The sequence below is a fragment of the Arachis ipaensis genome, chromosome B7 (genome assembly GCF_059453495.1).
Source record: "Arachis ipaensis isolate K30076 ecotype BB chromosome B7, ASM5945349v1, whole genome shotgun sequence".
Lineage (NCBI taxonomy): Eukaryota > Viridiplantae > Streptophyta > Magnoliopsida > Fabales > Fabaceae > Arachis > Arachis ipaensis.
The window spans coordinates 4498447-4519178 of record NC_142442.1 but is presented as its reverse complement, the minus strand read 5'-3'; the positions used below and the strand labels follow the sequence as shown (position 1 = coordinate 4519178).

The following is a 20732-nucleotide window of genomic DNA, read 5'->3' as shown; positions in this document are numbered from 1 at the left end:
AAGAAGAAGGTGAGAGAGGCATTTGGGATTTTCAGGCTGTGTGGTTTTTGCCTTTTGGTAACTGAAGAAAGAAAACAAAGAAGGAACCTCATCAAGAAGAAGAAGAAGAACAACAACGAATCGAAACGGTGTCGTTTCACTCACCGATCGCACCTCAACTCCGTTCACGTTCAACTCTCCGATCGTTCTTCTCTGCTGTCTTCCGGTAAGTCGGTGGATCATCACCGCCTTCAATTTCTCTTCTGAAATACTTGGATCTGCAACTTCTGCCTTCGATTGTTATATCGCATCTTCTTTATCTTGTTTTGCCGATATTCTCGAATTTGCCTCTGTTTCTTCGGAAAATGTATTTTTCTTTTCTTATTTATTTATTTATTATTTATTTATTAATTAATTATTACTATTATTTTTTATTATTTTATTTTTAATAATAGTTCAGCTTCCGTTTTCGTGTGATGGTTTCAGATAGAGTATGATAAACCTCCGCTAGGATTCTGGTAATCCCTCTGTGTTCGTGGATTGTAGTAATTTGGTAGAAAACCTTGCTGATTTTGAGTGGATTGTGTTCATTTCTTAGTTTAGATTGTAAGGATGTTATAGTTTGCTGATTCTTGTTCAATGGATTTTTTTAGTGTTGTGGTGCTTAATCGATTCTTACTTGCAGGCATTTGTTCCTTGTGGTTTTTTTCAGAGGCGTTTTTTACTTGGTTATGTGATTGTGTGTGTTGTTTTTGATAGCCGCTGAAGAATTATATCTATATATATGGGCTGAGGTTTACTTTTCATGGGAGGTGTGGGGGATGAAGAACCAGCTTTGAAACGGATGAAATTTTCCTCGAAAGGAAAAATTGGTTTGTCTAACGGCTGTTCTTCTGTGGAGCCTGTTGGTGGAGGCTTGTGCAGCGACTTGATGGCTCGGCCCCTCCCGTCCGAAGGGGACGAACAAGTTATTGGCTCCAAAGGGGTTATAAGGAAGGAGGAGTTTGTCAGGATAATCGCAAAGGCGTTGTACTCTCTTGGTTATGGAAAGAGTGGTGCGCATCTAGAGGAGGAGTCTGGGATACCTCTACACTCGGCTGCTGTGAATCTGTTTATGCAGCAAATACTTGATGGGAATTGGGATGACAGTGTAGCTACATTGCATAGGATTGGTCTAGCGGATGAAAGCATTGTTAGGGCGGCCTCGTTTTTAATATTGGAGCAGAAGTTCTTTGAACTTCTAGATGGGGAAAAGGTCATGGAAGCATTGAAGACACTGAGGACAGAGATTGCTCCACTTTGCATTAAGAATAGTAGAATCCGTGAACTTTCTTCCTGCGTAGTCTCTCCATCTCCTAGGCGAGATGTTGCAAGGGTGAGGTCTAGGTCAAAGCTTCTGGAGGAATTGAAAAGAATGCTACCCCCGACTGTAATGATACCTGAAAAGAGATTAGAGCATCTAGTTGAACAAGCCCTTATGGTGCAACGAGAGGCTTGCCCCTTCCACAACTCATTGGATAAGCAGATGTCATTATATTCGGATCATCATTGTGGGAAAGCTCAGATACCTTCTAAAACATTACAGGTTAGAAATGATAATAGGCATGAGCTTTTATTTGTTCTGTACTCCTCTAATTGATGTGAAGATCTTCATTGGTTACTTCTTACTTGTTCTCTATTCCTCACTTTTCCCTCATGTCCTTGCTATGAGATCCTTTTCCTTCCAATGAGAATATTCACCTTAAGCTTAAAATAGTGCCATGTCATGAATTATTTGAGTATCTAAGTGACGATGTGCCATTGACTGTCATATGCAGCTTGTAGAAACCAACTGATCACATTTACAGCTAAATAGATATCGGATTGAATTTCTGTTTCTATGGTATCATGTATTTTACTATGTATAGTGTACATAAGATGCCATTTTCAAATATGCATTTCACTTGATTAGTTTCTTGCTTGATAAAAAAATGTTTCATATATCATTACATGATTTGATAGTAAATTTTGCGCACAACTTCAATATTTATAATTGGATTTCTTTCTAAAGTCAAATCTAGAGAGGAGGAAAGAGAGATAAAAAAAATGTCTGGTTTGTTCCCTTTACTGTTTAATAACCATACCATTCTCCATTTATTTCTATTCCGTAAGTGGTTTGTATATGTATTTTGATGTTATTTTCTTTTCCTATCACTATTCAAACAGATATTAGAAGCACATGATGATGAAGTCTGGTTTGTACAATTTTCACACAATGGGAAGTATTTAGCTTCTGCATCAAATGATCGATCTGCAATAATTTGGGAGGTAACATTTGACATTGATCTGACAATTTTTATCGTGGTCTTGTATTTTCTCTTGTTTTTCTAATTGCTTATATTATGTGGCTTATTTTCTTAGTTTATCATTAATTCATCATGTGCCAATGTTAGATGTAATGCAATCTTAACCCTGTCTGGTTCCCAAGCCTGGATAATAGGAGGGTTGTGTCAAGGCATTGACCACTTCTATAAATCTGTTGTGAAATTTTTATGGCATGTATTAAAAGGCACCAAATGGTGATTAATGCACAAGAAATGAATTCTCTCTGTGCCTCTCACACTCACACACAGACACACATGAAATCAGGCTTATTGTTATTAACGTAGATCATTTTTATTTTTTTGTCAAATAGGTTGGCATGAATGGCGAGCTCTCCGTAAAGCACAAACTATCTGGTCATCAGAAATCTGTTTCTTCTGTCTCATGGAGTCCTAATGACCAAGAGCTACTCACATGTGGAGTGGAGGAGACTATCAGGCGTTGGGATGTCTCCACTGGTAAGTGCATCCAAATTTATGAAAAAGCTGGGGTTGGCTTAGTCTCCTGTACGTGGTTTCCAAGTGGGAAATATATACTTTCTGGCTTAAGCGACAAAAGCATTTGTATGTGGGAATTAGATGGGAAAGAAGTGGAGTCTTGGAAAGGTTCAAAAACCCTTAAGATTTCTGATTTGGAAATAACGGGTGATGGGGAAGAGATTATAAGTATTTGTAAAGACAATGCCGTGCTGTTGCTCAACAGAGAATCAAAAGATGAGAGATTTATTGAAGAGTATCAGACAATAACATCCTTTTGTTTATCAAAGGATAGTAATTTCTTGTTGGTTAACCTTTTGAACCAAGAAATACATCTCTGGAACATTGAAGGTGAACCTGAGCTTGTTGGCAAGTACAAAGGTCACAGGCGCAGCCGATTTGTTATCAGGTCTTGCTTTGGTGGACTTAAGCAATCCTTCATAGCTAGTGGAAGTGAGGATTCACAGGTATGGATCTTACATTATTAATCACACATATAGTTCTTAATGATTGGCAGCAAATTGAGATTCTTCAGGTGCTTGTATGTGTACATAATGAGTTATGCCATCAAAAGGACATGTTTTTAAATTTGGTATTCCACTTTTTATTCTAGTAATCTATTGCGACAATCATTAAAATATTCTGTTTCTTGAATATCGATATCATAGATGCCAACCAAACAATGCTTATGTTACAACTTCCAAATAATGATGTCCATATTTTAATGTCTGGAAAAATACTTGCAGAAAAAGATAAGGCATTTTGCATTATTAAACCCAGGTGCAAATTTCTTTCCACCATTGTAGGTATACATATGGCACAGAAGCTCAGGGGAGCTTCTAGAGGCATTGCCTGGACATTCAGGAGCTGTCAACTGTGTGAGCTGGAATCCGGCGAACCCTCACATGTTAGCCTCGGCTAGTGATGACCGGACAATCCGGATATGGGGCCTAAATTGTCTGAATGTAAAGTACCCGAATGCACACAGCAATGGCATCCATTACTGCAATGGGGGAACATAGAACAACAAAGTCAGACTCATTTCATTTGATTTCTCTTTTCTTCTTTATCATTGCAATTGTGTAAATACCTTTACTTATCACCACAAGTAGAGACATTCATATCAAACATGCTTGTGACTTTCCATATTTCTCACAATAAATCCATGTTCTATTACGCTTGACTCTTTTGGGGGGCTTATTAAAAGTTGATGATTCCAGAATGAGTGTTTTTAACTTCTAAGATTAGCAGATTTTAAGTTACTTACCTGTTAACATTTATAGTGGTTTAAACTAAAGTAGTCGTGAATTTCCTTTATTTTAGGCGCATACATTGAACCAGTTTTGGAATTTTGGTAGGGACATTAATATTCGTATTTTATTTGAGGTGGTGTTTCTTTTATAAACTTTCCGTGCAAGGTTGAGTGCTAAAACATGATTTGAAGAATGTCATGAATGATGTAAACTGCAAAAACATTCTTAATTTTGAGGGTGTATTTGGTATGGAGTAAAAAGAGATGTAAATTATTTCAAAAAAAAAAAAAAAAGAGATGTAAATTATTTACAAGAAATTTATACGTGAAATTTAACTTTCCAATTTTCTTATGCCGAATACCTTTTGGGCATTGGGTTGGAATTGGATGAAGAGCAAATATTTGTTTTTATTTAGTTTATTTTAGAATTTTATGAAAAAAGAAGCTAAACATAATAGAAGTATGTTTTTTAAGTTTTTAACTGTTTTTCTTAGTCTAAGCTAGTTGACTCATTTGTCAAATTGTTTGTTTTAGAATAATTTACTCAAAACAAAATTGTGAAAACTAATTTTATAGTTTGAAGTATAATTTACAAATAACTATATAGTCTAGTCACAAATTAATCTTCAAAAAAAGTGTCTGATATTTAGTTTTTAATATATTTTAATTATCAAAATTGATATTTTAATCATTTTTAAAAAACCGTCTTTGTCAAATAATCATAAGATTAATTTGTTTAAATTTTTTAAGTAGATCTGATTATTTTAATGAAGAAAAGGTTGGATATTAGTTTAATAATTAAAATTAGTTGAAAATCAAAATATTCTATTGAAAAAAATGGTTGATGATTAATTTGAGGTATTAGTCCATCCAAATTAATATCTCATCCATGGAATTGTGTATAAATAAAAAAAATATATTGTATTGAACGGTATTTATATCTAAGTGAGTAATATATCAAATTAATATTTAAAATTTTTTTAGACAATTTAATTTTCAACAAATTTTAGTTACTAAGTCAGTCTCTAAATTTTTTATTTTATTAGACAAATCAATTCTTATATCAAAATAAAAAGTTAAACAAATTAATTTTTATCGTTATTCAATAAAGATATAATAATTTTTTAAAATTTTAAAAATTCTCAGATTAATTTTGTCATATGAATGAACAAAAATTTAGAGATTAATTTATTTAATAATTAAAATTTGTTGAGAAATAATAAAAGATCGTACCAAATATTGTTTAGGAATTTATTTAAGATATTACCGTGTGGCAGTAAATAAATATCTCAAAAAAAATTCTTCGGCTTAACCAAAAAAGAGTTTGTTTCCATGTTGTAAATGGAGAGGTAAATTTTACTCGAAAAGGAAAAGGAGAAATAAATAGAGACATGGCGAGAGATGAAAGGACGGAAAAGGACCTTGCTTCTGTCTCTTTTCAACCAAAAACGAAAAACCGAGGGGATCGGGTACGGGTATTCCTTCGGTATATACTATGAAGCCCACGCTGTTGTCAAAGATCAACGACGAATAAAAGAAGAAAAATTCATACACAAAACGCATAGCACAACCATAACTCACAACTTAGCCTTTTTTCTTCTTCTTATTATTCTTCTCGTTTTCGATTTGTTCACTTGAGCTCATTCTTCTTCTTCTTCTTCTTCTTAATATTTTGACCGAAAGTAATGACGAAGAGAAAGGAGAAGAACAAAGGAAATCCACTTCAGCGTCAGAATCCCAAGGTTGAGGAAGTTACCAGGATCCGCATTTCACAGATTCTCGAACAGTTTCGAGCTTCCAAAGATGAAGGTCAGCTTCACCGTTTTGTGTTTGAAATTATACTGCACTGTTTTTCCGCCCCTAAAAAATTGGATTTTTACAGTTCTTATTGGTTATTATGCATTCCAGGTGTTTGTTGTTTTGTCAAATTTTGAATTGAAATTTGGATTTTTTATTTTTATTTTTTTTTTCCCGACTTGCAGTGTACAAATTTGAAGCTGGTTTGTCGAATGAAGAGCGTGCTTTGGTGCATCAATTAGCCCAGAAAATGGGGTTTAAGTCTAAAAGTTCTGGGTGAGTGATAACGGGAGCAACATACAAAGTTGTCTCCATTCTCAAGTGGATTGGTTGCTAATAGAATGTGATTTGTTTGGTTTTGTGCTTATTTTTTTTTAATGTCAAGTTTCTTGCTGCTTTTGTAGGTATGGGAAAGAAAGGAGGGTGGCTGTTCATAAAATAAAAAAGAAAGTTGAAACCAATAATGGGTTTGGGAATCTTCCTTATTTTGCATTTTCTCAGGAGGCAAGCCAGGTACTAGGTAATTTATTTGCCCATTATCCGCCTGGTGATGGAAGCCTGTGGGAGATGATTGGAGAGAATAGTGACTCTCCTGAGAAATTCAAACCGAAGAAAGATGACATTTTTGCTAGACCTTCTATGTCGAAAGCTGATATTGCTAAGAAAATGGAAGCCCTTAACTCTAGAATCATGACAACCTCAAACCTGAAACAGGTCCATTCTTATTCCTTCCTTTCGTAGTCCATGTCAATATATACATTTTGTTGGTCGGATGCTTTTCTGCCATCACTCTTATTATGTAGTCTTCTTAATGATTAATTTACTTGATTTCCATTCATTCAGATCACTGAAGATAGATCTAAGCTGCCGATTGCATCCTTCAAGGATACCATTGTGTCAACTATTGAATCTCACCAGGTTAATTTACTATTTTGCTTTGTAAAATTGCCTTAGACATGCTTCTGCTTGATCGCTCGCTTGCAAATTGAACAATAATGAAGCTTATCTGATATTGTTAAGTAAGACTTTTTGTTTTAAATCTATTTCAATATAACAATTGATTTGAATTGAATTTGAGGATTAGATTTTGGTATTTGGTTTGGTCTTAATATTCTTTTCTTCTATTTCAAACAGGTAGTTCTGATATCTGGTGAGACAGGTTGTGGAAAGACTACTCAGGTTACCAACTCTTTGCTTTGCCTTTAATCTTTATTATGGTGCAACTATGTTCACATAAATGTCAACTACTCTTTTCAAAATGATAATTTTTTAGTCATATAATATTTTTGATGATTGGTTCATTAGGACATTTACTGTGTTATGTTAAACATTTCCCTTTCCCTGTCCTACTGTCCTACTTAACTTGAAGTGAAACATGACTCAGGTTCCTCAATTTATTTTGGATCATATGTGGAGTAAGGGTGAGGTATGCAAAATAGTTTGCACCCAGCCTCGACGTATCTCTGCAACTTCAGGTGTGCATCATTTTCAAACTTGGCTTTCTCAATTTTCATATTTTATACTTTATTGACATTTTCATTCTTCTTCTGTTTCTGTGTCTAGTGTCTGACAGAATAGCCAGTGAGAGAGGAGAGGCTATTGGGGAAAGTGTAGGATATAAGGTAATTTTATTTATATATCGTGTGTGTTGATGCGATACTCTATGCGCCCAATTTTTAAGATGTTTTGGTCTTTCAACCTTTTCATACATTGGTTGCTTGCATCTTATTCTTAGTAGCATGTTACTACTTTTATTTGTGGTTTGCACCTTATACATTTAACAAACAATCCAGATACGACTGGAAGGCAAAGGTGGAAGAAACTCATCAATTGTGCTATGTACTACTGGAGTTCTCTTAAGGGTGTTGGTATCTAAAGGTTCTTGTTCATCAAAGACGGGGCCCATAAAGGATGACATTTCTGGCATTACTCACATAATTATGGTACATATTTTTGTTAATTTTTTTTCTCGTTTTATATTTTAATATTTGGGTAGAGCACAATTGTATGTATTTTAATCTTTGGGGTAAAATACCTTATATTCTCACTTCTGTACCACAACTGTTCAGTTTGAGTTATTAGGATGGCCGAAGATTTTTGTTTATTAGGTATGATTAGTAAGATCTCAGACGCGCTGGTCACCTGGAAATGCATATAGCTAGTGAATCCATTAGAATCTTAAAAGTTACATTTGAAAATCCGTAAATTAGATTTGCAGAGCCACATCCTCATTTTATTGTATTTTGAGTTGAACTTAGATTTTTGAACAAGTTTGCCTTTTGTAATGAGTGAGGTCATAACTGATTCTATCATTGGTCAATAACACCGCAGATGCTATTATATGGTTGGTGAAAGTATAATTTTTTTTTTGTTATTCAACTTATTCTATAATATTAGAAAGTTATAACTGGTGTAACAGTTACGTAGTGCTGAAAATTGTGTGTGAAAACTGATTATAGGAGTTAACATACATAGAGTGGTGAGTGGTGACTATAACTATACCGACCAAAAGCAAAATTCAGTATGACCATTGTCCTTAAGATGGTCTCTACAGAAGTTTGTATACCCCAAAAAGAGAAAAACAAAAAAAGAGGGGCGGGGGGGGGGGGGGGGGGTGCTCTGATGCTAGCTGTAATACTTTGTTGAAGGGAAATGATTTTTGAAATTTTCCTATATTGTTTTAAAGCCCTTCCTTGTGAGAACTGAAGTGGATTCAAATGTCTTCATATATTGTGTCATCAAGAGTCTTGGTGTGTTTGAAACATGTAATATGCATCCTTGGCCCTTGCCTTAGGCAAGCGTGCATTGGAAAATGAGGTGACATTCATTTCTTGTTCAGGATGAAATTCACGAAAGGGACCGATACTCAGACTTCATGTTGGCAATCATCAGGTATACCATTGAAAGGAACTCGTTAGTCTTTACATGTTCGTGAGAGTAAATGCAAGTGTATAATTTCTTGTTGCATATATAAGGAAGAGTAAATTGGGGCTGTAGCTTAAACTTGTTGAAGATATCTTACTGCTAAAACTAATAGCTCAAGCTATTAGGGTCCTGTTGGTCCTTAACAACAATGGCAATTTTTTTTATACTATTCTGTCTTACAATCCTCCATCATAAAGGAAAAAAGTTTATATCTTAGTTTCTTGCTTAAGTTGGTTCTCTGAGTTTTTGGTCTAATATTCTGATTTTTGGTAACTTGTATGCAGAGACATGCTCCCTTCATATCCTCGTTTACGTCTGGTCAGTTCAAAGTTATTTAGTTTGCATATCTTCTTTTCTATTACTCTCATCCAGTCAAGTCTGCATTTAATTTGGTTATATCAGTTCCCATCATTGACCAATATCTTTAACCTCTATTTTCTTGGTCACTTTAATATTTACAGGTACTTATGAGTGCTACAATTGATGCTGCGAGATTTTCTCAGTATTTTGGTGGATGCCCAATCATCAATGTTCCAGGATTCACTTATCCGGTATCTATACAGTTGTAGATTTGGATTAACTAATATTTCATACGTTGCTGCGAGGTCTACCTGACTAACTGTTCTCTCTTCAGGTCAAAACTTTCTATCTGGAGGATGTACTTTCTATTATAAAATCCAAAGATGGTGGTAATCATCTTGAAGATAATACCGCATCTGAAACTCCAATAAACAACTGTGAGCTAAGTGAAGAAGAGAAGCTTTCTATTGATGAAGCTATTAATTTGGCTTGGTTTAATGATGAGTGGGACATGCTGTCAGAGTTGGTTTCTTCCGAAGGAAGCCTGAAACTGTTCAATTACCAGCATTCGTTAACTGGCCTTACTCCATTAATGGTGTTTGCTGGAAAAGGTAGGGTCGGTGATATGTGCATGCTCTTATCATTAGGGGCAGATTGCCATTTGAGGTCCCATGATGGAAACATTGCTCTAGAGATTGCCGAAAGGGAAAACCAGCAAGAAGCAGCCGAAATACTCAAAAAGCATATGGATAATAATTTTTCGAACTCCATTGAAGAGAAGCAGTTACTTGATAAATATCTTGCTACGGTCAACCCCGAACTTATTGATGAAGTTCTAATAGAGCAGCTGATAAGAAAAATATGTGGAGATTCAGAAGATGGAGGTATCCTTGTCTTTCTCCCAGGATGGGATGATATAAACAGAACACGTGAACGATTGCTTGCGTCCTCTTTTTTCAAGAATCAATCTAAGTTTATGGTCATAGCTCTGCATTCGATGGTTCCAAGCATGGAGCAGAGGAAGGTATTTAAGCGCCCCCCTCATGGTTGCCGCAAAATAGTTCTTTCAACCAATATTGCTGAAACAGCCATCACCATTGATGATATAGTGTATGTCATAGATACAGGACGAATGAAAGAAAAAAGTTATGATCCTTATAATAATGTCTCAACTCTTCAATCATCTTGGGTTTCAAAAGCAAGTGCTAAGCAGCGAGAGGGGCGTGCTGGCCGCTGTCAACCTGGTATTTGCTATCATCTGTATTCAAAGATTCGAGCAGCTTCTTTGCCAGATTTTCAGATTCCAGAAATTAGGAGAATATCTATCGAGGAGCTTTGTCTGCAGGTACTCATCTTCTCCAATTGGTTACATTATGACATTGATGATTACTATATTTCAGGATAATGGTAAAATGTTTTCTCTTTTATCACCTAAACATGCAAATTTTAAGAATGATAAAATGGCCAGTTAGTGGCTTTTATATTCTTCACCACGGACATGGAATGGATTTTATATCACACAAGAAGATTATAATTTTCCCTTCACATTTGAGTTGTTCCCTTTTTTTGGGGTGATAATAGGTGAAGTTGCTTGACCCAACTTGCAAAATAGAAGAGTATCTTCGCAAGACATTAGATCCTCCGGTTTTGGAGTCCATACGTCATGCAATTTTAGTTCTACAAGATATTGGGGCATTGACTACCGATGAAAAACTCACAGAGCTCGGGGAGAAACTTGGTTCTCTTCCTGTTCACCCATTAACTAGCCGGATGCTTTTTTTTGCTATATTGATGGACTGTCTCAATCCGGCTTTAACGGTAGCATGTGCATCTGATTATAGAGATCCATTTACACTTCCAATGTTGCCTGAAGAAAAGAAGAGAGCTTCCGCTGCCAAAGCTGAGCTTGCTTCTCTATATGGGGGCTCTGGTGATCAATTTGCTGTTGTAGCTGCATTTGAATGCTGGAGTAATGCAAAGAATATGGGTCTAGAATCCCGCTTTTGTTCTCAGTATTTTGTTTCTTCGTCTGCTATGCATATGTTATCTGGCATGCGGAAGCAACTTCAGAAAGAACTCGTTCGGAGTGGCTTTATTCCTGAAGATGCTACGAGTTACAGCATGAATGCGCATGACCCTGGTGTACTCCATGCAGTTCTAGTCGCAGGTTTGTATCCAATGGTTGGGAGATTTTCGCCAAACAAAAAAGGGAAAAGGGCCATAATTGAAACTGCTGGTGGGGATAAAGTTCGCTTGCACACTCATTCCACAAATTTTAAGTTGTCGTTAAAGAAAAACGCAGAGCACACGTTAATTGTGTATGATGAGATTACTCGCGGCGACATGGGAATGAGCATACGGAACTGTACAGTTGTTGGACCACTTCCACTCTTGTTGCTTTCAACAGAGATTGCTGTTGCCCCAGCACAGGATAATGATAGCGGTGATGGAAGTGATGATGACAACGATGATGATGATGATGAAGAGAGCGAAGATGAAGATGAAGATGAAGTCAAACCCGAAGACGCAATGGAAGTTGATAACAAATCCAGTGGTGACACAGAAGATAAGATTATGTCTTCTCCTGAAAATATGGTTAAAGTAATCATGGACCGGTGGCTTTATTTTGGTTCAACAGCAATGGATGTTGCTCAGCTTTACTGTTTGAGAGAGCGATTATCAGCAGCAATTCTATACAAAGTAACTAAAAGCAGTTTCATTTATCTTTGTTTTGTCCATGTTTTTACTTGCTTGATAGTCTTTTGGTGCATTTTATTTCATATAATTTACTTAACAAGTAGTTTACATTTTCAGGTGACACATCCAAGGAATTCTCTTCCTCCAATGCTAGGGGCATCTATGCATGCTATAGCTTGTATCCTGTCATGCGACGGGTGCTCAGGTTTGCCGGTGACATCGGATGGCGTGGACACACTGGCTACTATGGTCAATACAACATATTTGGGCAAGCCAGCTCCGGGGACAAGGCGATTGGGGAAGAAGCAAAAAGGGCAGTCTACAGAACATATAAATTCCGAGGGGAGTCAAATCTCTGGGCCTTCTAGAGGCAGCATACCTGCATCTTAGGAGCTCCCCATCACATGATAGATTTCCAATTTTAGTGTTATGTTTTACAATATCATCGTTCATATGGAATGCTTGGTAGAAAATGTTCAACACAAAGTTGCGTTCAGGTTATATAGAGAATACCAAATGCCAACAAAAAGTTTAAATTTCAGTTAGCAGACCCACGAGTTTTATGTTCATTCAGCAGATATATTAATGCTGCATAATTCGGGGAATGGATTTTCTCAGTTGAATTAGGAACATTTTTTATGGAATGCAGAGTCTTTGTACGTAGAAGCCATCATCTGTATTAAAATTCTTCATCAACTTTTTGACTAGTATGGTAATATCTTGAATACGAAATAATAATGAACCAAAAATAACAAATTCGAAAAGGTTAATAAGAACAAAACTATATAGGCTTAGATTCTATGTAGCTCAAATATCAGGTGTAAAGAATACAAGCGAATTTTAAGCAACTTTAGTTATTCAAGGGTACAAAACATTTTTTCTGGACAAATCTATTTGCATATACTTTTCACAAAGGAACATACGAACTCTTGAAAGATGGTCCCGTCTAACGTCTCCATATAACAAAAGCAAACAAGAAAATGACAGTTAAAAGCATGCCTGCATATTTGATCCATTGATCAACACGGTTACGTCTCTCAATTAGCCTCAAAACAGAATTTGACACCCCCACTGTGTTCAGCACATCCAATGCTTTCCTATGAGCACTCTGCAGTAATCATTTAGTGTTAAGAAATGAAATCTAAAGCAACATTTTAAATTTAGCTTTTCACCAAAGAAGAGACAGAAGCTACACTTGTTCAAAACCAACTTATTAGTCACAAATGAAATCTGCAAGAAAATGAACCATTTCTTCAAGAAGTGCTATGTAAACAACAGTTTTGACAACTATATATAACTATACAAAAAGTAAAAGAGATGTCTGTTTCGAACTTGTTATGCCGTTTCATTAAACACCTTTTTAACTTTTGTGTGGTTGTTGAGTATAGTTGTCAAAAACTAGTTGTTTGCGTGAAAGTTCAAAAATATACTAATACATATAATCTATCATTCATAACGGATAATAAAAAGAGGAGATTATAGCTAAACATAAACAATAGTTTTAATCTAAGTGTTTGTTGATCCTATCTTTCATATCTTTCAGGCCATGGATCAGGTATATCATCATCGTATCAAATGTATGAAAGGAAGGCAAGGGAAGAATGAAGATACCTTCAAGCGTTCCCTTTGCCCATGTATTGATGAAAGGATGGTTTCCCCAAGTGCAGTAGAATTCTGCAGCTCAAGCCTTGAGTTTCGAACCGATTGCATAGCTTGTGCCTCCTCGTCAAAGATCCTCAAAACATGGCTGGAATCCCCATTCTGCCACATCAAATTAACAAAAATCAAATCAATCATACATGCATCAAAATCAAGCAAGAACATAAAAACAGTAATAGAGAGAATCACCAAAACCAGAGCATGATGAAAATTCAAGTACATACTGCTCGTCCCAGAAGCTCTGCTCTCTCTTTAGCTTCTGTGATCCGTTTCTGATTTTTTATGTTATATTTATCTAAAGACTGTTTCAGAGAGTCAGCCTCTTCAGCTATCTGTTCCACTTTTCTGCACCAAAATTCACAACGTAACCACTTCAACATCAACCACTGGCAAAAGAAAAGAAAAAAAAAAAAAAAAACCAGATTCCAAACTTTGCTACCACACTAGTAACCGTATTGGAAATTCTTCTTCTAAATTACAATGTACACAAACTGCATGCATTTATTTCACCGATTGCAGATACTTCGTTTATTTCAGAAGCATCATGGCCTAATAACTAACGTGTTGCAGAACCAGAATTTTTGATTAGAAATTATTTAGAATAAGTTAAAAAACGGCGAAGGAGGAGGATGATTCGGAACGAACCTTTTCCAGAGATCGCGTTGAGATTTGGCGGCGATGGAGCGCCAGAATCGATCCATCTGGACGCATAGGGATTGGATCTGAGAGATGTCGTTGGAGAGGGAGAGGGAGAGATCGGAGGAGGCGGAGTAGTCGAGGCGCTCGAGGCGTTCCACGCCGTCCCGCGTCTTCAGGAGGAGCTTCTTCGCGCTTTGGTAAACATCCGATAGCGTTGCTCCGCCACCTTCCATGGTGGCGCTCAGTGCTGGTGGTGACTGTGGTGGTTTTTTCGGAGCTCCGATGAGAAGCTAAACGTGTGAGAGAGAGAGAGAGAGAGAGAGAGAGAGAGAATCTGTGAATTGAAGAAACGTAGAAATCGGAGCAACCCGAAATATTTTCTTTTTTATTATAAAAAATGTTAGTTTTTTAACATTTTCTTTTGAAAATATTTATTTTCTAAGAATAAAAATATTTCTTTTCTTAGAGATTAAGCTCCCTTGTTGTTCATAAAAAAAAATATACTACTTATTTATACTATATATTAAGATCTATGAGAAAAATTAGAAAAGTAATACAACAAATGAACAAATATTATGTCAACAGATAAAGAGAGAATACAAAAATTTTGTTTAATGTGTTGTATGTACATTTTTTTTTATCTTTTATGTATACTTCTTACATTCACATTTCATAATACTCGGGAGAAAAACAAATTATGGATTTTTTTTAAAATAAATGTTGCATGCATTACTTTTGTTTTAATATTGTGTATACATATTCTATTTTTGCTATTAAAAATAAATGATAAAATTAAAAAAATGAGATAATACAAAATGTTCAATTTTTCTACTATAATAAACTATCATTTCTAACAATTTTTATATATATTTAGTTAATTTACATTTTCTATTTAAAATTATCAATATTCAAATATTTTATGACTAGAATTTTTTTTTTTGGTCATTTAATTTAATGACTAGAAATGAGTGGTTGTAGTTGTACTCGGGCTTTTGGGCTAGTTGGTTGAAGATCCCTTGTATGATTTGAGAATTGAGACATGATGAAGCCCAAAGTAAAAGCCCTTTTCATTCTTCCATGGTTGGTGAGTTTGGATTCTTTGCTTCATTTTCTGTTTTTGGATTCTCTGGTTTTGAAGAATAGTATTATCAAGAATCAGCATTTTATTCTCAATCTCCCCCAATTTCTAGGGTTTTTGAGGATCCCAAATGGCGCTGAGGAACTTCGTCAACGAGATCAGGGGTTTGAAGGTGAAGGAGCTTCCCAACTACATCAAGCCCAAGTTATCTCTCGATTACATCAAGAACTCCTTTAACCGCGGCTTGGATAACTACTACACCAAGTACATCGAAACCAGTTCTCCTGATCCACTCTACCATGTTTGCTTCGGCGGCATGGTTTTGTCCTACCTCGTTAATCTTCCCGAGGAGCGCCGCCACTACGAGCACCTCGAGCACGAGCGCCTCGCTAAGGCACACGGTTCCGCCGCCGCCCACCATTGATCTCCAATCGGTACTTTTTAATCTTTTTATTTTATTTGTGGTTTTAGGGTTTGTGATGTAGATAGATCTAGAATTCGGTTGGTTGTTGGTAATTTTTGGGTTGATTGTGTTAGGTGCTTTATATGTGGGTAGAAATGGGGATAATTTCCGTGGGTGAGATGTATTTGTAGAATTAATTACAAGCCTTAGGGTTTGATTTTGGTAACGTTTGATTGAAGAGGATTCTTACTGTGCTAGTCAATGCCGGACTAGGATAGATTAGTGAAAGTGTTTGACCTTTTCTATCAGCAAGCATCTCAAGAGTCAAAGATGCAGTGGTGGATTGGATTTTGATGTAGTGAAATTTACATTGATATGTTATCAAATTTGAGTACTACTACTTTTGATCTGTTTGGATTGCTTGTTCGGTGTGTTTTCAGCTTGGTGATATGTTATATGTCTTTGAGAGTTTGAGGTGTAGTGATCAGGATTGCATTATGATCCATGCCTGTTTTGGGTATGCTTGAAATGATAAAATTGGTGAAAGGAGTTGTTGGCTGAGTTCTTTTTTTTTTTTTTTTTTGGGGGGGGGGGGGGGGGGGAGGTTTTGTTGTGATAATAAGTGGAAGTTCTCACCTTGGATGAGTGGGAAATGGAGCATCTTGCATAAGTTTCTGTATTTTTTTGTCATTCCATCTTGAAATGATTTTTGTGTGAGCAGTTGTTAGCTTTGTTTGGCTGTTTGCTATATACAAAATTCTTTTGACCCTTTGGGAACTGCAGATGAGGGTGTTGTTTTAAATTGAATGGTGATTGATGATGATACGTTGCTGCAATTGTGTATGAGTATAGAGTTATACTTAGTTTTATTCCTGCAGATGATTGGTTGAGCTATAATTGTACCAAAATACACAATTTGTGATATTTTCGCAGCACACGTTTTTAGTTTTAGCTGCTGTATGACTCTTCCTCCTCTGTGCTTGAAATTATGGGCATGTTGTCTAGGGTTCAGAATTTACATATTAACTATGATGCTGTTTGATAACATTGTTTGCTGATTCTTTCCAATAAAGGGTGCAGCACTTTTAGATGTCCAACTCACAAATCACCGGTTCTCTTTGATCCTTTTGTTTGCTCCAAAATTTTCAGATTTAGAAGTATTTATTGGGCATAGACAAGCTAGTTAGAAATATTGGTGGAATGTACTTAACATGACATGGCAATGAAATCAGTGGGGGGCTGAAATGCCTTATTTTTTAAATACTTACTATAGTGTGGGATAAATGATAAAAACTGACTGTGTATCAGAACTTCATAGTGTAGCAGAGCCCTCGCTGTGTCCAAAGTTCAAAACGTTCAAACTGTTTGCGCAGATGATTATGTTTTGAATTCAATAGTTTCATGACATGTTTGTTTTTTATCTTTTTATGTGGTTGTTGATATATGACTTATTGATTTTTGCATTTGCAGGTTCCTGGTTGTTGAGTTCGAGATGGTCCGCTTGCATAATCATTTTGTTTGAAAATCTGAAAAATCAAGGCTTAACAATGCTGTGGCCTTCAATGTATTTCAGCGCTTAGATGGTTAAATAAGTTTTATTTGATACAATACTGGGTTTCTTTGCATTAAAAATGTTAATTAATTCTGCGAAAGGTGGACATATTTCTTGTTTCCCTTGCGTTTAAAGTGACAATGGAATTTGTGGAAGGTGAACATATTTCTTGGTCTCTTTCTAGGCTGAGTCCTCTTTGCGTGATTTTTTTTTTAAACTAAAAATATTGATTGGAATAGGGGATGAGTAGGGGTGGCAAATGGGCCTAAACCCGTTGGGGTGGCCCGTGTAACCTGCCAAAAAAGGCGAGCTGAGTTAGAAAATTGAGCGCCACACTTTGAAAGCCTGCCTAACCCGCACTGCTTTAACCGTGGAATTTGGTGGGGTGGGGCGGGCCTCCTGGGTGGGCTCAACGCTTTTTTTTGTTCATGTTGATTTTATTATTTTATTTCAAAAAATTTTATTTATGATTATGTTTATTACATATTTATAATTATAAAGACTTCAATATTTGTGAATTTAGAAATTATAAATTTATTAAAATGGTTGTGAAATTATATATATTGTTTAATATTTAATAGTAAAAAAAAAAGATTTGGCGGGTTTGGCCCATCAATCTGCCATTAGGCGAGGCGGGGTGAGATTTCAGGATCGTCTCATTAGGCGGGCCCGGCTTTTGGCGGGACAGGATTCCTGTTTGCCACCTAGAGATTAGAATCCAACAAAGGATTAACCTAAAATAAGGTGCATAGGATGCACGTGCATAAATAGTTAAATGTTTAACCCAAATTGATCAAAAGCGCTTAATCCAAAACAAAATTTTGGTTTATTAATTAGGGACTTTGAGTCAACTCTATTCAATCAATGCGGTTTGGCCGAAATAATCAACTCACTCGTTTGCTAAGTGTTGAGAGTTCGAATCTCACCTTATAACAATGAATATATTGGATGTTCAATTCACTAGGTATGCGGATGGTTATTCTAATATTAAAATTTAGGTGAGTAATTTGATGTTCAATTCACTAGGTATGCGGATGGTTATTCTAATATTAAGATTTAGGTGAGTAATTTGAAGTGTTGTGTGTTTTACTTGAATTGGACCAATTTTAGAGTTCATTGTTCATGTTGTTCAAGAAAGTTATTAGATACCTGATATAACCCTTCTTTAAATTCTACTAAAGTACTAATACTAATGAAATAATCATGCATAGGTTAGGACAATGAAGTAGGTCAAGCCATGAAGAACAAGCAGCAGCTTCAACAAACACCTCTTCCAGAATTAAACCCACCAATGCAATTAATCTCTTTTGGGAAATCTGATACACTTACAACATACATAATTACAAGTTTAGATTATTCAGTTGGTGTGGAAAATAGTTAATCAAGTCAACTAACCTGCTACAATCATATATTTATGGCAAATTACATGACATAATATCTCAACACGTGTCTACTCTAAACATTGCTCCAATCAACCAAATCCTTTTTTAAATTAAAACTTGCTTAATTTTTATGTGATTAGCTATATTATATTATTTTTTTATTTTATGCTTTTCTTCTTGTTGAGAGGTTAACCGCTTATCACACCTTGGATCGGAGAAGGTACATGATTATTAATTAGTAGATAGCTAGTTATACTTTTTGTGTTTATTTTATAATATAATATATAATTGAGTGTAGAATGATTCAAGTTTGACTATATATTCAAGTGAAGTTATAGCTAGCTAGCTAGCTAGTTTTTATTTAGTGGCGGTAGAAAATGATTAAGACAGCATATAATATTTTGTTTGAATATTCGTATACTATATATATACGTATGCTCCTTTCTTTGTTTTATATATTCCTTTCATATTTCGAAATCATATCAATATACATGAAAAAAAAATTGTGTGTCTTGAAAGTAAATAAATATTTTTATTCTATGTTATTTATTTTGTTAGTTTAATGTTAGTTTTTATTTTAAAATTTAAAATTTTTAAGATTTTATTTTATTAATATTTAAATTAACAATAAGGTAAGCTGAGTGAAATTTAGACATGTGATATGATTAGGACTACTGCACATGACGAATTTATAGAGCAATAATGTATGACTTTTGTTGCATTATTTTGGTAAAGTAGATATAGGTGTAGTCAACAAATTAAACTTAAACTTTACCCTAAAATGAACAATGAAATTGTGCGGATAGAAACAAACTTTTATCCATATATCATAATTTTATATTGCATAAGCATGCACAATAATCTCAAGAATATTAATTGGTAATTAAGAACCTGTTTATGTTAGATTATCTTAAACCGCATGTTAATTACCTACTTTTCATGCTAACATTCACACGCAACATGAAGAGAAAAGTTGACAATTTATTTCTCATCAAAATCAAGGTAGCTAATGATTCCTTTATTAGTGCATTTTATTATAATTTAATTTTAATTACATTCACATTGTAAATAATTTTTTGGACATGTTATAAATAGTGTCTATAATTATAGGATTTAAATCCTCTAAATTTTGAATTTCACTTTTGAGGATAAAGTGTGATTTCTCACAATTTATTTTATAGATGGAATCAAGAAAAAATATGAGAGAGAAATCATTCAAAAGTGAGAGATGACACTTTATCTTATAGAGTAAAAATTTAAAATTTAGAGAATTCAAATTCATAATTATAATAGTTATAGTAGTATATATAACTTTAGCAACACCATTTTTAAAATTAAAATAATATTTTTAATTTTAAAATAAAAGTTATAAGTATTATTAAAATATAAAAAAAATGTGGATTTAAGTTTTTTAACAATTCTTTTTAAATATTACTAAAATTTTTTAGTCACTATGATTAAATATATGCATTTAAATAATTTTTTTTGTTGTCCACAGTGTCTTAAGCCCGACAGGTTATGGATTAATTTGTCGCGGATCTGAGTTCTATTTAAGGGTCTGTCACTAGCCAATGAATGACTGCATGCATAAGGCGGGATTTGAACCCGCAACACTTAATCGGACGACTGAGTTGACTACTCAACCAATTAATGTTGGTTAAATAACTTCTTAATACAGTGAAACATGATTGAATGTCTGTATATAAGATTTATTTATACTATTATAGGTACAAAAATTAAATTCATATATATGAACTTATATTTAATAATTTATTTTAATACCTTCAAAATATTTAAATAATAATGGTGCCGTGAGAAAGAGTATTTATTTGAGCGTGTGAATCATTTTCAAGAATTGAGGCGCATGTTGTTTAGTTTCATTGAAACTTGGTATATATATAGTGGAAAAAATTAATTAAATATATAGCTAAATAGAGAACATTATTCTTATTCTTAATACTAACAACAATAATGAGGAAGTAGAACACATAACCCTAGCTAGCTAAATTGGAAACTTGGTATATATATATAGTGCGCATGAAAAGAAAAAGTTGTTCAGAAATTCTGTGTACTTTACTTTACAGCATGGCCCTTTATCTATCTTTGTGTATATATATATGTGCATGGATCAATAATAATATTGCGGCTATTGGATATTACATAGATATGCATCTTTCAACTTCAATCACCAAACTAATTAAATAGATGTGAAGAGTGTGTTTGTGATCTTCA

General features: G+C 34.7%; 4 protein-coding genes across 8 annotated transcripts; 3 read left to right on the top strand and 1 right to left on the bottom strand.

The window, feature by feature from the left end:
- LOC107608661 (transducin family protein / WD-40 repeat family protein) lies at nucleotides 1-3992 on the top strand. 4 transcript variants are annotated; one of them, XM_016310382.3, is made up of 5 exons: nucleotides 1-205; nucleotides 665-1564; nucleotides 2185-2286; nucleotides 2654-3283; nucleotides 3623-3992. In XM_016310382.3, exons 2-5 carry the CDS (start codon nucleotides 785-787, stop codon nucleotides 3836-3838), a joined length of 1728 nt encoding a protein of 575 aa, XP_016165868.1. In that variant the 5' UTR covers nucleotides 1-205; nucleotides 665-784; the 3' UTR covers nucleotides 3839-3992. The 4 variants fall into 4 exon arrangements, with proteins under 4 accessions (XP_016165868.1, XP_088349656.1, XP_088349657.1 ...); XM_088493530.1 differs by having other exon boundaries at nucleotides 9-205; nucleotides 739-1564; XM_088493531.1 differs by having other exon boundaries at nucleotides 22-205; nucleotides 466-1564.
- A 1487-nt stretch (nucleotides 3993-5479) lies between these two features.
- On the top strand, nucleotides 5480-12483 carry HVT1 (helicase in vascular tissue and tapetum). Its single transcript, XM_016310610.3, has 14 exons — nucleotides 5480-5877; nucleotides 6051-6141; nucleotides 6270-6579; nucleotides 6709-6783; nucleotides 7000-7044; nucleotides 7250-7340; nucleotides 7429-7487; nucleotides 7659-7808; nucleotides 8705-8757; nucleotides 9075-9108; nucleotides 9252-9341; nucleotides 9425-10435; nucleotides 10672-11790; nucleotides 11905-12483. Exons 1-14 carry the CDS (start codon nucleotides 5754-5756, stop codon nucleotides 12175-12177), a joined length of 3525 nt encoding a protein of 1174 aa, XP_016166096.1. The 5' UTR covers nucleotides 5480-5753; the 3' UTR covers nucleotides 12178-12483.
- A 70-nt stretch (nucleotides 12484-12553) lies between these two features.
- Nucleotides 12554-14477, bottom strand: LOC107608859 (membrin-11). Of its 2 annotated transcripts, none has more exons than XR_015892048.1 (4): nucleotides 14092-14453; nucleotides 13671-13791; nucleotides 13282-13548; nucleotides 12554-13230 (listed from the first exon to the last, which is right to left on the bottom strand). XR_015892048.1 is itself a non-coding variant. In XM_016310611.3 (4 exons), the coding sequence occupies exons 1-4, from the start codon at nucleotides 14316-14318 to the stop codon at nucleotides 12734-12736; spliced, it is 660 nt and encodes a 219-aa protein (XP_016166097.1). In that variant the 5' UTR covers nucleotides 14319-14477; the 3' UTR covers nucleotides 12554-12733. The 2 variants fall into 2 exon arrangements, 1 of the variants encoding a protein (XP_016166097.1); XM_016310611.3 differs by having other exon boundaries at nucleotides 12554-12895; nucleotides 13399-13548; nucleotides 14092-14477.
- A 659-nt stretch (nucleotides 14478-15136) lies between these two features.
- Nucleotides 15137-17283, top strand: LOC107609437 (uncharacterized). Its single transcript, XM_016311418.3, has 2 exons — nucleotides 15137-15597; nucleotides 17037-17283. Exon 1 carries the CDS (start codon nucleotides 15294-15296, stop codon nucleotides 15585-15587), a length of 294 nt encoding a protein of 97 aa, XP_016166904.1. The 5' UTR covers nucleotides 15137-15293; the 3' UTR covers nucleotides 15588-15597; nucleotides 17037-17283.
- Nucleotides 17284-20732: the final 3449 nt, after the last annotated feature.